The 16502-nt window shown below is 43.8% G+C and overlaps 2 protein-coding genes across 2 annotated transcripts in view; both read left to right on the forward strand.

Annotated features, from left to right (window-relative positions):
* The window catches only part of PROM1 (prominin 1), a 101223-nt gene extending 85136 nt beyond the window's left edge, over positions 1–16087 (forward strand). The window contains 9 exon segments of the mRNA NM_001314109.1: positions 378–524; positions 1339–1410; positions 2418–2510; positions 4435–4488; positions 5987–6067; positions 6157–6225; positions 10302–10394; positions 14937–15052; positions 16019–16087. Coding sequence (NP_001301038.1) covers positions 378–524; positions 1339–1410; positions 2418–2510; positions 4435–4488; positions 5987–6067; positions 6157–6225; positions 10302–10394; positions 14937–15052; positions 16019–16073 — 780 coding nt within the window. The 3' untranslated portion in view covers positions 16074–16087.
* On the forward strand, positions 7962–9453 carry LOC102154649 (dnaJ homolog subfamily A member 1-like). The gene has a single exon (XM_038533324.1). It carries the CDS (start codon positions 8101–8103, stop codon positions 8947–8949), a length of 849 nt encoding a protein of 282 aa, XP_038389252.1. The 5' UTR covers positions 7962–8100; the 3' UTR covers positions 8950–9453.
* Positions 16088–16502: the final 415 nt, after the last annotated feature.

Raw genomic sequence — 16502 nt, forward strand, 5'->3', positions numbered from 1 at the left:
ACCCATTCAGAAGCCACCTCCTCTCTGTTGCCCTGTCTAGCCCCCTGCCTCAGCAGACTCTCTCCTGACCCTTGGGGTCCTGACATAGTTTGTGTGCCTTTATTATGACACTGCCTCTTCCTTTGAGGACTTTGAGAACAGAGATGGAATCTTATTCTGTTTTGCATCCCACCTCCTCACACAGTGCTTGGCGTGGGGCATAAGGAGGGAGGCGGGGATGCAGGGAAGGAGTGGGTGGGGAGAGAAGAGTACCAAGGAAGAAAATGCCAGTTAAGTGCCTGTGTTTTTTGTCTTGTGTCATTGCTCTTTTAAAGCATGAAAGCCTGTGGCATTCTTGAAGAATGGACTTACTTATCCCTTTTCTTTTCATCATGCAGCATGCTAGAAACCTCAGCAATGATTTTAAAAACATGAATGTAAATATTGACAATATTGTTCTGCTGGACGCAGCAGGAAGGAAAAACCTGATGGATTTCAGCTCTTCGGGAGTAGACACCATAGACTATAATGTCTACTTGGCAGAGGTGTGACCCATGATCTTGATCTGTGGGGGGCAAATAACAGCAGATACTTTCTTTCTTTCTTTCTTTCTTTCTTTCTTTCTTTCTTTCTTTCTTTCTTTCTTTCTTTCTTTCTTTCATCATTGAAATGAAATTTATATAACATAAATTGGCTATTTTAAAGTGAGTTAATTCAAGGGCATCTGGCTGGCTCAGTTGGTAGAGCATACGACCCTTGATGTCAGGGAAGTGAGTTTGAGCCCATGTTGCATGGAGAGGTGACTTTAAAATAAAATCTTTATAAATAAAAAAAAAAATCTTTATAAATAAATAAATAAAGGGAGCAATTCATCAGCTTGTAGTATAATCACAGTGTTGCACAACTACTGCTTCTATATGGTTTCAAAACATCATTATCACCCAAAATGAAAGCCTCCTTCCCACTCCATGGTTGTTCTTTTCCCCCAGCTCTGGCGACCACCAGTCTATGTTCTGCTTCTATGAATGTACCTGTGCTGGATGTGTCATACGAATAGAATCATACAGCACGTGACCTTCTCTGTTTAATGGCCTTTCATGTCACCTAAAGTTTTTGAGATTCATCTCCATTATAGCGTGGATCAGAACCTGATTTCTTTTTATGGTTGGATAATGTGGTTGGAGAAACATAATATGGTCTTATATGTGTAAATCAGAATGTAGCTGTTGTCATCTCTGTAAGAGTTTCCAGCTCTACTTTATGGTCACAGGACCATAGTTTATTCTGTTGTCCATTAGATATTGTTAAGGTCTAAAAATCCCACAGCCATGACACGGTTTCCCTCCCCCTCTTTTGTAGATGGGTAAAACTCCCACCAAAGTGAATCTTTTATCCTTTGCAGATGATCTGGACACAAAAGCCAACAATCTGGTGAGTTTGAACGGTCTAGTTTTAAATGCTATAATCGTTATAGATGTCAAATGTCCATACTATTCCTAGTTTCCTTACAGCACAAGTGACCTTTGGTTAAAAACCCCTCTCTCTTGTGCATGTCAAGACTTCCCACCAGCCGCCACTGCCGTGTGGCCCAGACACCTGTGAGCATACGAATGGTTCCAGGGTGGTGTCAGGGTGCCCACAGCTGCTCCTGACCTCTCCTCTTGCTGCTGCCCGCACTGCTTTAGAATGAGCTCTGCTCTCACGCCTATCAACCCCTCCAACCACCACATGCACACATGCACACACACACATCATTTTTCTTGCAGTTTAGGGAATGGAAGGCGATTCCATTTGATGATTTGCATCACCAATAACAAGTGGATAAGTGAAGGAAAAGACACCACCCAAGCCCCCGTAAGCTTCTGTTCTTCACTTCCCCTGCTGGCTGGTGACTAGATGACTCAAACCTGTCCCTTTCAAGAAGCAGCAGCACATGGGGGTGAGGAACCTGGGCTCCAGAGGAACACTGGGATTTAAACCCTGACTCAGCCACTTCCTAATGGTGGGCCCTTGGACAAGATGTTTCACTCCCCTGTGCCTTACTTTCCTCCTTTGTAAAATGATCACAATAAAATTGTTACATGTTAACATATTAAACATTATTTAAGTTGAGCCTGGGTTTTTCTCATCTGTAAAGTGGGGACACCGCTGCTGTAAAGTGGGCTTCACAGTGGCTATATTATGGTGAGGTAAGAAAGAGAGCCCAACCTCCAGCACTCAGGAAAGGCTCATGGGTTTGGGTGGCTGCGGAAAGTTCATGGTTCTAGGATTTGAGGCAGGGTGTCTTGGTGATGCCCCTCCTAGTGGTCCCCACACGCACAGCGTACAGGAGGGCTGCATGCTTGTCACCAGCACCCTGCCCTGACCTCCTGCAGTTAGAGAGTGCTCCACAGTCTGGAAGGATGGTGTTGATTCTGTTTATTTTATTCTCCTTGCAGCCCCAAGGAAGTTTGAAACAGTCCCTCAAAAATAATGCGCAAAATCTTAAAACGATTCACCATGGCCAAGTCATGCCTTTGGAACAGTCAATGGTAACAACCCGCCACCTCTGGTGTTTCCCGAGACCTGAGCAAAGCCCGTCCCACTAGCTGGCTTTCATTTAGACTGAGTGAAACATCTGCATCTCATGTGTGGGTCAAATCCAGTTGGCCTCAGGAACTGAGCTGTGTTAAAAATAAATGATGGCAGCGGGGCGCCTGAGTAGCTCAGTAGGTTGAGTGTCTGACTCTTGATTTCAGCTCAGGCGTCAACCCCATCTCGTGGTATCGAGCCCCACATCAGACTCCCTGCTCAGCGGGGAACCTGCTTCTTCTTCTCCCTCTGCCCCTCCCCCTCTCTCTCTGAAATAAATAAATCTTTAAAAAAATTAAATAAATGATAGCACCTGGGCTTTAAAGAAGACACATTTTCAATGTCCCCACTCCTTTTGTGCTTTATCTCCTTGCCTTTTCCACTCGCCTGTGTCCAGGTAGATTAACTCTGTGGTTGCCCCACACACGGTGCTTGGGTTCCCCGGCCCCCAACAGGCACCCGGGAGCCAGGCACCTACCTGGAGGGCTGATGTCTGTGCTGCGGACTCACTCTTACTTATTCTCAAATTCTTTTTCTCCAAACCCTGCCAAGAAATATGGGAAGGCGAGGGTAAGTTCTTTTCTCCCTGCCTCATTAAGCTTTGTTCACTGATCTAATGGGCCATGTTTTCTTTCTCCTCTCTCATAGCCTTTGATCTGACTTCCCCCGTTCTTTTTCCTCTCTCTGCTCCTGGCTTCTTTCCCGAATTCCAGAAGGGCAGTCTGTAGCAGAGAAAGAACACCGGCTCTGGAGTCAGGCGGAGCTGATTTCAGATCCTGCTTCTGCCTCCCCAAAGTCTCACCACTTTCGATTCTCTCCTCTGAAAATGGTGGGGACGGATCCCGCCCTACTGTCACCTGGTTCCTGGACATGACTCTGTAACTAGCAGGAATTCTTATTAGGCTTGTGTGGGAAACCCGTTACCCAGTCAGCGTGCTCAGGTTTGGAGAAGCACAGTAGCCCACTTGACTCCAGCTTTGAAGCCTTCTAGAACTAATTTTTACCATCTCTCTCTCTCTCCCCCTACCCCTTTCCTCCTGATTCTCTAAACTCGTTAGAGTATTCACAAAGAAAACTGAATTTTCTGAATTTGTGTGTTGTGCTCGTCACAATCCTCTGTTCTGCTTGTTATGCCTACCACCGGGTTGTTAACATTTTAAGTTGGTTTTTCCCTATTCCTTAAGCGGTTTCCTTCAAGTAGACACAGTACTCCTTGGCCTTTTAAGAGCTGGGGCAGCCTGTCTACAAATAGGCAAACTGCTCTGGACATGTGACCTACCATCTAAAACAGGGCGGGCAGCAAACTATGCCCCCCCAAACTACATTCTGTGGGCCAAATCCAACCTGTTGCTTGTTGTTATAAATAAGGTTTTACTGGAACACAGCCATGCCCCCTTATTTACAGATGATCCTTGGTTGCTTTCAGCTAAAAAGGCAAAGTTGAAAATAAAATAAAAGGGCAAAGTTGAGAGCTTTGGACAGGGTTTGGCCCACTAAGTCTGAAATATTTACTGTCTGGCCTCCTGTTTCACCAATCCCTGGTCTAAACCACTCAGAATAAACTACTCTGGGCAGTTTGGGCAGACTTTTTCTGATGTAGTGCCTGCCACTTGGAGCAAACCTGACTCAAAGTGGTTTCTTGGACACTTTGCATGAGATGTACCACCCTTCAAAGCTCTAGAATATATATCCTGATTTTCTTCTTCAGCTTCTCTTACACCAGAGGGATTGTTACTTCCATCTGTTGTTTTTTCTAGAATGAAAGCATCACAGAGTAAAATCAGATTTGGTGGCTGACTGGGAGAAGGGAGGGGAGACAGAGGCATGTGATCTTGCTGATTGATTCATGTAATAAGTTTGAAAATATGTATGTTTGTTCACCAGAGCACTATCAACCAAAGTATCAAGGAACTTCAACACAAAAGCAGCGGATTGAGGGTAAGGACTTCTTTTCCTTTCTGCCGTGGTGGGGGAGGGGCACACACAGACTCTCAAGAGATGTTGGTTTTATAAGTACTTAGGTTTAAAAAAACAAAAGTCTTGGTTATCTGCCCTTGTTAAATGCCAAACTGCCAAACTGAGTTTTCCTACCATTTGCTTTCTGCAAGTACTTCTCACCTTGGCCCTAGTAGACACACAGGTGAAAGCTGTGTCTTAATGTGTAGAACACAAGCTCAGAAGGTACGCTGGTCACTTTTACTGAGATAACGCTGCCTGCAAAACCCAGTGCCTTTGGACCACAAACTCATTCTCACTGTTGGATGGACTGCAGGCTTCTCCACCTATGTCCCCACCCAGGGGCAGGGTGAAGGGAGCACAGGAAATCAGGGGGTGAGTGGAAACAGGCTGCTCTTTAAGTGACAGGTTAGAACCAGCATGCTGCCACTCCATCTACATTCTGTAGGCCAAAGCAAGTGACACAGCCAGGCCTATCATCACTGGTTGGGGATGTATGCAGGTCCCTTACTGTCCTATGTAGCTTGACCTTCAGGTGACGGTATGCGGCTCTGCACTGCCCTTCACAAGGAGCCAGCGTGGGGGCAAGTTGGGTTGGAAATCAGCCCTTGTCCCACTGGCCAGGCTGTGTGCCCTGAGGTCTCCAGGCAGGACAGAAAAGGCACCTTTTCTCATTTACCAAACTGCCATGTGGAGATTCTTATCTGTGTGAAAAGATTAGGTATGAATCCCAGGTCTTGTGTCCCCAGCTTGGTTACATAGAGCAGGATCAGCTACCTCCTCTGTGAAGGGGCCTAACCATGCCTTCCTGTAGCCTGTGAGTACCGGAGCCCCCCCTTATCCCCAGGGGAGGGGGTTGGTTCATTCAGTGAATGCCTGAAACCACAGGTGGTACGGAGCCGTATTGTAGTTATGGGTTTTTTCCCCATACATATGTAGCTCTGAGAAAGTTGAATTTATAAATTGGGCACAGTAAGAGGTTAACAACAACAATAATAAAATAGAACGATCATAGCAATATAATGTAATAAAAGTTATATGAACGTGGTCTCTCTCTCAAAATATCTTACTGTACTGAACTCACCCTTCTTCCCGTGATAATGTGAGACGATAAAATGAGTGATGGGAATGTCTTAGGCATGTGACGTGGCATTAGCCACTATTGACCTTCTGACCACACGTCAGAAGGAGGATCATCTGCCTCTGGACCCCAAGTAACAGAAACTGTGGATAAGGGGGAATTCCTGTCTCAGTGAGACGATTTGGATTCTTTGGCCCCGTGTCTGGCACAAAGCGAGGCTTTGTATGTACTGCTCTCATTCCTCTGCCCTCAGAGGGCTGGGCTGGTTCTGTGGTCTTCTTAACTAGCAAATTATGGTGGTGTGGAGCTGAGCTAACAGCACTCGTATCCACATGCCAACTCATATCCACATGAAATCCCTTCATTGATTGACCCCCTGGCAATTGCTGTGTTTTCCAGGTGAAAGTGGCCAATATCCTTTCCTCTCTGGATTCTGCTCAGGACTTCCTCCAAACTCGCATCTCCTCAGTTATTGTCAAAGTAAGTGGGTGTGAGCCCCTAACTACATGGCTGCAGAGAGTATGGGATGGTCCCCTCAACGGTGTTACTACTTTTTGATTTCTTTCCAGGAAAGTAGCAAGTATGGGAACATGATAATAGGATACTTTGAACACTACCTGCAATGGGTCAAGATCTCAGTAAGTAGTTTATCTTTTATGAACGTAAGAGGGCCATGTGTTAAGATAGTCATGTTCTAGGATAACATCAGGAGGAAATAAAGTAAAATTCCTAGTAATTTGGTAGGAGATAACCAAAGGACCTCAAATCTGGGGACCATGAGGAGGGGTGTCATTGGACTCAGCATGTGTCGTCTAAGCTGGACCCTTTTCCCAGCCTGCCCACTGAGCTGGAGAACATGCTCCTCACTTTCTCCCCTAGTTCCTTTGCTCACGTTGTGGGGGTTCCTGCTACAATTGACTCTGTCTCCCCAGGGAACTGCAGGGGTGGTTTGTTCATGCCCTGGGCCCCGCAGAACCTGTCATGTGGTTGGTGTGTAAATCTACGAGGGGTGGCTTGAGCTACAGAAATTTGTTTTCTCACAATTCTGGAAGGGCTGGAAGTCCAAAATCAAGGTGTCAGCAGAATTGGTTTCTTCGGAGGCCTCTCTCCTTGGCTTCTGGAAGACCGTCTTCCCCTTGTGTCTTCACATGATCATCCCTCTGTGCCTTTGTGTGCCCACATTTTCTCTTCTTTTATAGACACCAGTCATTGGATTAGGACTTACCCTAATGACTTCATTTTAACTGACCTGCCTCTTTAAGAACCCTACCTCCAAATACAGTCACATTCCAAGAAACCGGGAAGGAGGACTTTAACATGTGAACTTTTGGGGGTCACAATTCAGTACACATTTGGGTCCCCCTGAATATATTAGAAGACAAAGTTGAGGAGCAGAGTGAAGTTTCCAATGATTTCAAGGCAGCTCATTCCTCCCAGAAGCCAATTTATAGAGAAGTAAAGTGGCTTGGAAAGTGCTCCTTGCCATCTTGGGCTTTGGGTCAGCTTTCCTCTGAGGATTATTCCCCTGGGGCAGGGGTAGGGAGAGATGCTTGCAGCTGAGTTACTTGAGTAACTTGGGCTAAGTTATTGAGCTGCTTGCTGCTAGCCAAGACGGGCTTTGAGAAGTCTAGGGACTCAGGAAAATTTAGACTACTCCAAGAAGCCTTGAGTATTTCATTTGTATTCCTGGCCCTTGACGGTGTGAACCCAGACTACCGCCATCTCCTCCCTCTTTGCTGCTCCACCCCATATTCCAGCCACATCCAATGGCTTGAGTCTCTGAAATGTTCATATTTCTTGATGTGATACCCTCTATGTCATATCCTCCTCCCTGGTTCCCACCTCTGGCCCCCACCCTCTGGGCCCTGAGCCTGGTTCTCCTTCAGGGCCCAGCTTTCTCATGTCTGTGCTGACACTTCCTCCTGCCTCCCAGATCTGAAGACCTCAGGGTCTTATCAGTGCTGGGATGAAGGGCATACACACACAGGTGAGTTGTGGTGGAAGAAATGCATTATCATCATTGCCACCATGGCCACTAGAACCTATGCATCTCCTCCACCAGATCAAGGAACCATATTTTGGTCACATTCATACCCAGAATATGAAGCAAATACCCTGAAGCCAAAGTGAGTCTGGACAGGAATGGTTAAGTCATACAAGAGCCACGCCATGTGAATATTAGGTGGCCGTTTATACAAAATGGATCAGAGCTCTGCCAAGGCACTGGGAGAAATTTTCACAGGGTATAAATAAGAGAGAAAAGCAAGATGCAGAAAAACATATGGAGTAAGACTCCTGCTCTGTTTTTTTTGTTGTTGTTGTTGTTTTTTAAAACAAACAGTTAAAAAGCCTATAAAGAGGGTGTACAGGGTTGTTCAAGCTTGGTAAAAATAGGGAACTTTCCAGAACGCTCGGTGAGACGCGGAGGAGCGGCGGCTGCCCGAGCTGCGCCCAGCAACGCGCCCCTTCCCGCTCCCCCACACCGGCTTCGGCCCTCTCACCGGCTGTAGAAAATGGTGAAAGAAACCACTTACTATGATGTTTTGGGGGTCAAACCCAATGCCACCCAGGAGGAATTGAAAAAGGCTTACAGAAAACTGGCCTTGAAGTACCACCATGATAAGAATCCAAATGAAGGAGAGAAGTTTAAACAGATTTTTCAAGCTTATGAAGTGCTCTCTGATGCAAAGGAAAGGGAATTATATGACAAAGGAGGAGAACAGGCAATTAAAGAAGGTGGAGCTGGTGGTGGTTTTGGCTCCCCCATGGACATCTTTGATATGTTTTTTGGAGGAGGAGGCAGGATGCAGAGAGAACGGAGAGGTAAAAATGTTGTACATCAGCTCTCAGTAACCTTAGAAGATCTCTATAATGGCGCAACAAGAAAACTAGCTCTGCAAAAGAATGTGATTTGCGATAAATGTGAAGGCCGAGGTGGTAAGAAAGGAGCAGTCGAATGTTGTCCCAATTGCCGAGGTACTGGAATGCAAATAAGAATTCATCAGATAGGACCTGGAATGGTTCAGCAAATTCAATCTGTGTGCATGGAGTGCCAGGGCCATGGGGAACGGATCAGTCCTAAAGATAGATGTAAAAGCTGCAACGGAAGGAAGATAGTTCGAGAGAAGAAGATTCTAGAAGTGCATATTGAAAAAGGCATGAAAGATGGCCAGAAGATAACATTCCATGGTGAGGGAGACCAAGAACCAGGACTGGAACCAGGAGATATTATCATTGTTTTAGATCAGAAGGACCATGCTGTTTTTACTCGACGAGGAGAAGATCTTTTCATGTGTATGGATATACAGCTGGTTGAAGCCCTGTGTGGCTTTCAAAAGCCAATATCTACTCTTGACAACTGAACCATCGTCATCACCTCTCATCCAGGTCAGATTGTCAAGCATGGGGATATCAAGTGTGTGCTAAATGAAGGCATGCCAATTTATCGTAGACCATATGAGAAGGGTCGCCTAATCATCGAATTTAAGGTAAACTTCCCCGAGAACGGCTTTCTCTCTCCTGATAAACTTTCTTTGCTGGAAAAACTCCTGCCTGAGAGGAAGGAAGTAGAAGAGACTGATGAAATGGACCAGGTAGAACTTGTGGACTTTGATCCCAATCAGGAGAGACGGCGCCATTACAATGGGGAAGCATATGAGGATGATGAACATCATCCTAGGGGTGGTGTTCAGTGTCAGACTTCTTAATGGGGCCGGTGAATAACACTGCTGCTGGCATTTTATATGCAGTAGTGGATGAGTGAAGGACTATAATCATAGCTCACTACTTGCTATTGTTTTTGTTTTAATATTCAACTATAGTAGTGTTTTAAAAGTTAAATGAAGAATAAACTCAAATATAAAAGCAAAAAAAAAAAATCAGCTTGGTAAAAATAAGGTTGTTCACATGGGTTGCCTTGTAAGGCATAGGTGGGAGAAAAGGGGAAAGTGATCCAACCAATAAAGGCAAAGAAATAAGACACACCTCTGCCCTAAAGAGCTAACATCTAGCTCATTTTATGTATTTTTTTAATGAATGAATATAGTTATTTTAAGTCAATGGGATTGGAGCATCTGTTTGTCATTAAACTTGTTTAGTGAATTGTACATAGTCTTCTGCTTTCTAAATTGGGGTCAGCAGGTAGTGCTGTTTTTCTGTAAACACAATTTTATTAGCACACAGCCGCACATTCCTGTGTATTTATCACCTGTGGCTGCTTTCACCATACCATGGCAGAGTTCAGCACTTGAAACAGAAATGTTTCAGTCTGTCCTGCAGGGTCAAAAATATTTACTCTTTGATCTTTTAATAGAAAACGTTTGCCAAGCCCTGCTCTAAAATCTATAATTATTGATTAATTAGCTTTCCATTTTCTTCCCACATCCTTTGTCAGATCTCAGAGGGGTCAGGCAAGAAATTCAGACTGAGACCCAGTACCAAACACCTGGACTTCTTCATTCTCTCAGGAGCCTGGTAGGGTGGGTCTTACTGTTCCAGATAACAAGTGCAAAAACCAGAGACCCAGGCTCCAAGAGAATCCGCATCTTGCTTTCAAGTACCTACTTGTATGCATCATCGAACTTATCCATAGAAATCAGCTCTCAGGTCTGTACCTGAGACGGTATAGAGAACAGGTCAAAGGTAAATGGCACATCTAATTCTTGTGGATTTTTATGGGTATGGCTCAGAGTTCTCTTGTGCTTCCCACCCATAGATTACTGAGCAAATTGCAGCCTGCAAACCCGTGGCCACTGCTTTAGACTCCGCTGTTGACGTCTTCCTGTGTAGCTACATTATCGACCCTATGGTAAGAATTTCATCTTTCAAAATAAGGAAACACAATAAACTCCTCAATCATCATGTTTTGTTGGCAGAGTATAGGACACTCTGATATAAAAAGAGTTTTGCGCTTGGATCTGTTACCGTTGTAGAATCCAAAACCTAAAATCTAAAATTCAGATGACTGTGTTATGATACCTAACAGACCAAGGAAAGCCAAAGACCTAGCTGCATATCTTTGTTCCTTTGTAGAATGATATTTATGGAGGCCAGGAGACCCTCATGAAGAAAAATCCTATTTGTCCTATTTGTCTCGATTAGTCAGAAAGGAGCAGTCACTGGTGTGCAGATTGCCAATATTCAAAAGGATTTTGAGTGCAACTGTGTGATGTGTATGTGTGTGTGTGTGTGTGTGTCCCCATAGGAATAGCAAACTTAACTTAATTTTTGATTTAAAAGGCCTTTGATATGTTACCAACGGGATGGTAAGTTCCAATTAATCCAGTTTATTCCTCAGCTCTATTCACCCCTCAATATATCCTGACTGTCTGCTAGCCAACCCTTTCACTTCCTCTGCTGAAAGCACCGCAGTGGCTTCCTCCTGTGGTTATCCACTGTAAAGATCAGTATCCTTAACTGAGTACACCAGGCGCTGTATGATTGGGCCCACGCCCATTGAGGCCACATCTTGCAAAATTTGAACACCTTTCCTGCTGTTCTTCAGACACATATTTTCTTTCACTTCTTTAAATATATCTCGTCCCCACCACAGGACCTTTGCACATGACATTTCTACCTGGACTGGAGCTCTCTCTCTCTCTCTCTCTCTCTCTCTCTCTGTCTCTCATTCTTCCCCTCCACATCCACACCCCACCTGGCTAACTCTGATTCTAAATCTGCCAGTGAGTGAAAACAAAGGCCCTGGATTCAGATTCTACTACATTTCCTGAACTCTGTGACTGAAAAATTATTGGACTTTTCTGAGCTTTCTGAACTTGTCTAAGTGGGATTGTTTCATGGTTCATGTGATTATGAGAGATTATGGGTAAAACCCTTAACACCATGTTTAGTACATTAACAGTCAATACATGTTTGCTATTACTAGTGAGCTGCTTTCAGGTCTTAGCTCAAACAAGTCTTTTTTTTCCAGGAAGCCTCTTCTGATCTTCCCACCTAGACTGGGCTCCCTTTTCTACACTCCCATAGAATTCTGTACTTTTCCTTAAAGATGTTATTACTGCTTGAATTGTACATTTGTGTGGTTCTTTGGTTAAGACCTGTCCCCTGCAGGGGCACCTGGTGGCTCAGTGGTTGAGCATCTGCCCTTGGCTCAGGGCATGATCCTGGGGTCCTGGGATTGAGTCCTGCATCAGGTTCCCCACAAGGAGCCTTCTTCTCCTTCTGCCTGTGTCTCTGCCTCTCTCTGTGTCTTTCATGAATAAATAAACAAAATATTTAAAAAAAAAACCTGTCCCTTGCACACACTCTAGACTTTCACCTCCCTGAGCAGAGGGCCGGTGTGTTGCTGTGCCCCTATCATCTGGCATGTTGCCTGGCACAGGCAATGGAATGAACGAAGAATGATCAGATGGCTATTTGTTGAAGTACATCTGTATTGCTCCATCTGTCCATCTCCCTACCCTACATCCACATGTCCATCTGTGTGCAGGACGGACTTTCACACCCAAATGGAAACACTCCTGTGCTCATAGCCATGCGGACCCCAAGGCTTGGCTTTCCTGGCCACCTCCCTTCTCCCCAGCCCCTAAATCCCTCTGTCTTCTGCTTGGACTCCTGCTGATGGCTTTGCTTGAACCCTCATTGGACAAGTGCTGGGCTAACTTGGTTGATTCTGAACTGATCTCCTGTCTTCACCACCTGCCCCAGCTACTCAAATCACCCAACTATCAGACATCTTTCCACAAATAATTGGGGGCCAGTGGAGGGGAGGCCTAGAGTCTGCTCAGGAAGACTGTAGGCTGGAGTTTTATAGCCAGGTGGTTTAAACAGTGAAAAAGAGCTCTGGGCATTGATTTTGCCAGGAAAACAGACTCCAGAGTGACTAACATATTTCTCTTATATCTTGATTGTTCCCAGAAGAATTGTGGCAGCTTCCAGTAAAAGGATATGCTTGTCATAAAGCTCTAAAGCCTCTCAAAATAAGTCTGAAAGCATAGAAATCTGCCAATAAAAGAACATGGGGGGGTGGGGGAAGAGAACAAATTTACTGGAAATACTGGGCCAAGAGGTGTCACTGCCATTGGGCAGGACACCACCAGGGGGGGAAGCAGAACCTCAGTGGCTGAGCTGTGAGGGTTGGAGTGGGGCCATTGTGACATCTAAGCTGCCTTTGCCTCCAGGTGGGCTGGGGAGGCGGCCCTAGTGTTGCCAACAACTTCTTAAGGCAGCAGCCGCAGACTTGAGCTTCTGTAGGGATCCTGCAGGTTGTACATTTACAAAGTAGGCCAAATGTAAGACACTGGCCATGTGTGGTGCCCAAAGGGTCATGCTGGTGGTTCCCAGCTGTGTCTTTTCTGATTGGTGGATAAGGTTAAACAGTGTTAGGTGTCACCCCTGCAAAAGCTAGTGGTGTGGCCTGGGGCAAACCAAGGACAGATGCCCCTGTTGGACGGAAGAACCACCATTCAGCTACAGCTGGTGTAGCCTTGTGAGACTAGGGGCTCAGTGTTAGGAGACCAAACTTCAGACTTTTCAAGAAAGGATGGAAATCCAAGTTCCTATGTGAAATCTGACTATGAATGTCGGTAACCATTTTTTAAAAATACTTTAAGGGATGCCTGGGTGGCTCAGCAGTTGAGTGCCTGCCTTTGGCCCAGGGTGTGATCCTGGAGACCTGGGATCGAGTTCCACATTGGGCTCCCTGCATGGAGCCTGCTTCTCCCTCTGCCTCTCCCTCTCTCTCTCTCTCTCTCTCTTTCTGTCTCTCATAAATAAATAAATAAAAATCTTTTTTAAAAATAAGAATAAATAAAAATACTTTAACCTACTTTTTAGACAAAACGAAGTTGAATACAACCTACCCTAAAATGGGTTAAATTAAACACAGGAAGTTTATTGAGAGCCTCATAATTCTGCCTTTTTCACACAATGCTGTTTTGGGATAAGGATGCTCCTGTCCCACTGTTCCAATGCACAGCAAGGCCAGAAAGGTCAATCAGCATATCAAACAAGTCCTAAAAGGGATTAAGCTCAGGCTAGCTGGCAGCCACGGGCTCTTCTCATTGGCATCAAAGGGACACCATCACCTGGTGGGATTCTTTTCTTTTCTTTTCTTTTCTTTTCTTTTTCTTTTCTTTTCTTTTCTTTTCTTTTCTTTTCTTTTCTTTTCTTTTCTTTTCTTTTCTTTTTTGTTTTAAGAAGCATTATCTTTATTTCTAAATTTTATTTATACTCAATTAATTGACATATAGTGTATCATTGGTTTCAGAAATAGACATCGGTGATTCATACATCTCATATGACACCCAGTGCTCATTACATCATGTGCGCTCCTTTTTTTTTTTTAATAATAAATTTATTTTTTGTTGGTGTTCAATTTGCCAACATACAGAACAACACCCAGTGCTCATCCCGTCAAGTGCCTCCCTCAGTGCCCGTCACCCATTCACCCCCACCCCCTGCCCTCCTCCCCTTCCACCACTCCTAGTTTGTTTCCCAGAGTTAGGAGTCTTCATGTTCTGTCTCCCTTTCTATTATTTCCTACCCATTTCTTCTCCCTTCCCTTCTATTCCCTTTCACTATTATTTATATTCCCCAAATGAATGGGACCATATAATGTTTGTCCTTCTCCGATTGACTTATTTCACTCAGCATAATACCCTCCAGTTCCATCCATGTTGAAGCAAATGGTGGGTATTTGTCATTTCTAATGGCTGAGGAATATTCCATTGTATACATAGACCACATCTTCTTTATCCATTCATCTGTTGAAGGACATCATGGCTCCTTCCACAATTTGGCTATTGTGAACATTGCTGCTATAAACATCGGGGTGCAGGTGTCCCGACTTTTCATTGCACCTGTATCTTTGGGGTAAATCCCCAACAGTGCAATTGCTGGGTCGTAGGGCAGGTCTATTTTTAACTCTTTGAGGAGCCTCCACACAGTTTTCCAGAGTGGCTGCACCAGTTCACATTCCCACCAACAGAGCAAGAGGGTTACCCTTTCTCCACATCCTCTCCAACATTTGTGGTTTCCTGCCTTGTTAGTTTTCCCCATTCTCACTGGTGTGAGGTGGTATCTCATTGTGGGATTCTTCATGCAAACCCTGGCTTCCTTACCTGCTGCTACTTTTCCTCATTTGCAAAATAACTGTAATGATAGGACTGATTCAATGTTTTCAGAAAGATCTAATGACTTACAGTAATATGCAGTGCTTCACATAGTGGCTGACTCCTATTATGTCACAAATGGTCTTCACAAACAAAATTAGAGCTCATTTAAAAAACTGCAAAAAAAAGGGGGGGGTGGATTTCTGCCTCAAGAAACTGCTGTTTCCCATTCCCTGTCTTCAGGCATGTAATCCTCCTGATTTTCTTTTCTCCCCTAGAATTTGTTTTGGTTTGGCATAGGAAAGGCGACCATATTTTTACTTCCAGCCATCATTTTCGCTGTGAAGCTGGCTAAGTACTACCGTCGAATGGACTCAGAGGATGTGTATGATGAGTAAGTAGACAACTTTCTGCAGAGTTTGGTGGGATGGGGGTCATTTTCTAAGTGGTACTGATCTCAGAGAGCTTGCAAAAAGATGAGCTCTGATGAGATTAAGCTTGGTCTTTTTTTTTTTTTTTTTTTTTTTTTTTAAGTAGGGGTTCATCTCAATTCAGGTGTTTTCTTTGTACCAACTTTCTTATGCTTGTGTTATGCTATATTTTCCCTCTCCCTTACTCTTCTCAGAATCCTTAACTGACCTTCTTATTTCTTGTTTGCAGTTCCTCTGTCTTGGGGACTTGGCACTTTACTTTATAACTGTTTTTACTAGTTTCCATTTTGACTCTGTAGCCTATACTTCACTCGGTATGCTTCGTTTTTACTTCTCTCATTTTCTTCTCGACTGTGTCTCTCCTGAATTTACTCTGTTAGCATCAGTATTAGGGTAAAAATGTGGGGGATGCAGCTGTTGAGCTGTAATAGTAATTTAAAAAAAATAATTGTATCTCCCTTTTTAGTATTCTATAGTGCTGAAACTGTATCGCCAAAAAGTAAGCCTTTTCTTTTTTAAACCATATTCATCAGATGGGACTGGGGAGCTCTTTATTAGTATATGGTGGACTTATAAGATAAAATTAATAGCATCTTAAAATTACATAGCAACATTAGATATGCCTAGATAAAAATCAGTCCTAATGTCTCTTAAAATGAGGGCTGACACATGCAAGATACTTGTTGAGTTAATGAAATTTTATACATTAGGCTTATGTATGTATAAAATGGTTGTCTTAATACTTGGTTTTTCAAAGGGAGCAGAATGTTGATATACCTTTTTTACCTTCTTTGTAGACTTAACAAACTGTCACATACGTTTCATGACCATTGTATTGCCTTGTAACCCATGATGTAAATACTTCATCTTAGAGATAACATGGTGTTTTTGTTTTTTATAACAAGTTGGCATATTTATTTTTGTTACAGTATGGAAAATGGTAATATTGGTTTTCATAGACATCATTCCACTCAGACTGTATGAACAAAGGTTTTAAACAGATCCAACATGGCACGAGTTCTTGACCTACAGCATCTCCAAATGTTGGAAAAGAAACCCTTCTCTTCTGGAGTTTACAGAGTTCAGTGATTTTATATGCAACATGCACTGATGCACCAAAGAGTGAAAAGCGTGCTCACCAAAATTTTTTTAAATCTCTAGAATTTAAATTTTTTGCTCTAACCATCTAAACCTTCGATGAAAGTTTCAATATGTAATACCTTCATTAATTTCCAGTTTAGCTTTTGGAACAAGACATGAATTGTGTCACATTTCATTGCTTGGAAACTTAGACTTGTAGTTAGAGAAAGTTCAGCAAATCACAGATGTGAGTGTGAACAATAAAAGAATGATTTCAGAAATCTGACTCTAATCTTCTTATTGAAAAATATTCCTAGGGACGCCTGGGTGGCT

This window comes from Canis lupus, chromosome 3 (genome assembly GCF_011100685.1).
Source record: "Canis lupus familiaris isolate Mischka breed German Shepherd chromosome 3, alternate assembly UU_Cfam_GSD_1.0, whole genome shotgun sequence".
NCBI lineage: Eukaryota > Metazoa > Chordata > Mammalia > Carnivora > Canidae > Canis > Canis lupus.

Excerpts from the sequence above, each read along its gene's own strand:
- LOC102154649 (XM_038533324.1), top strand. The coding sequence starts at position 8,101 with ATGGTGAAAGAAACCACTTACTATGATGTTTTGGGGGTCAAACCCAAT.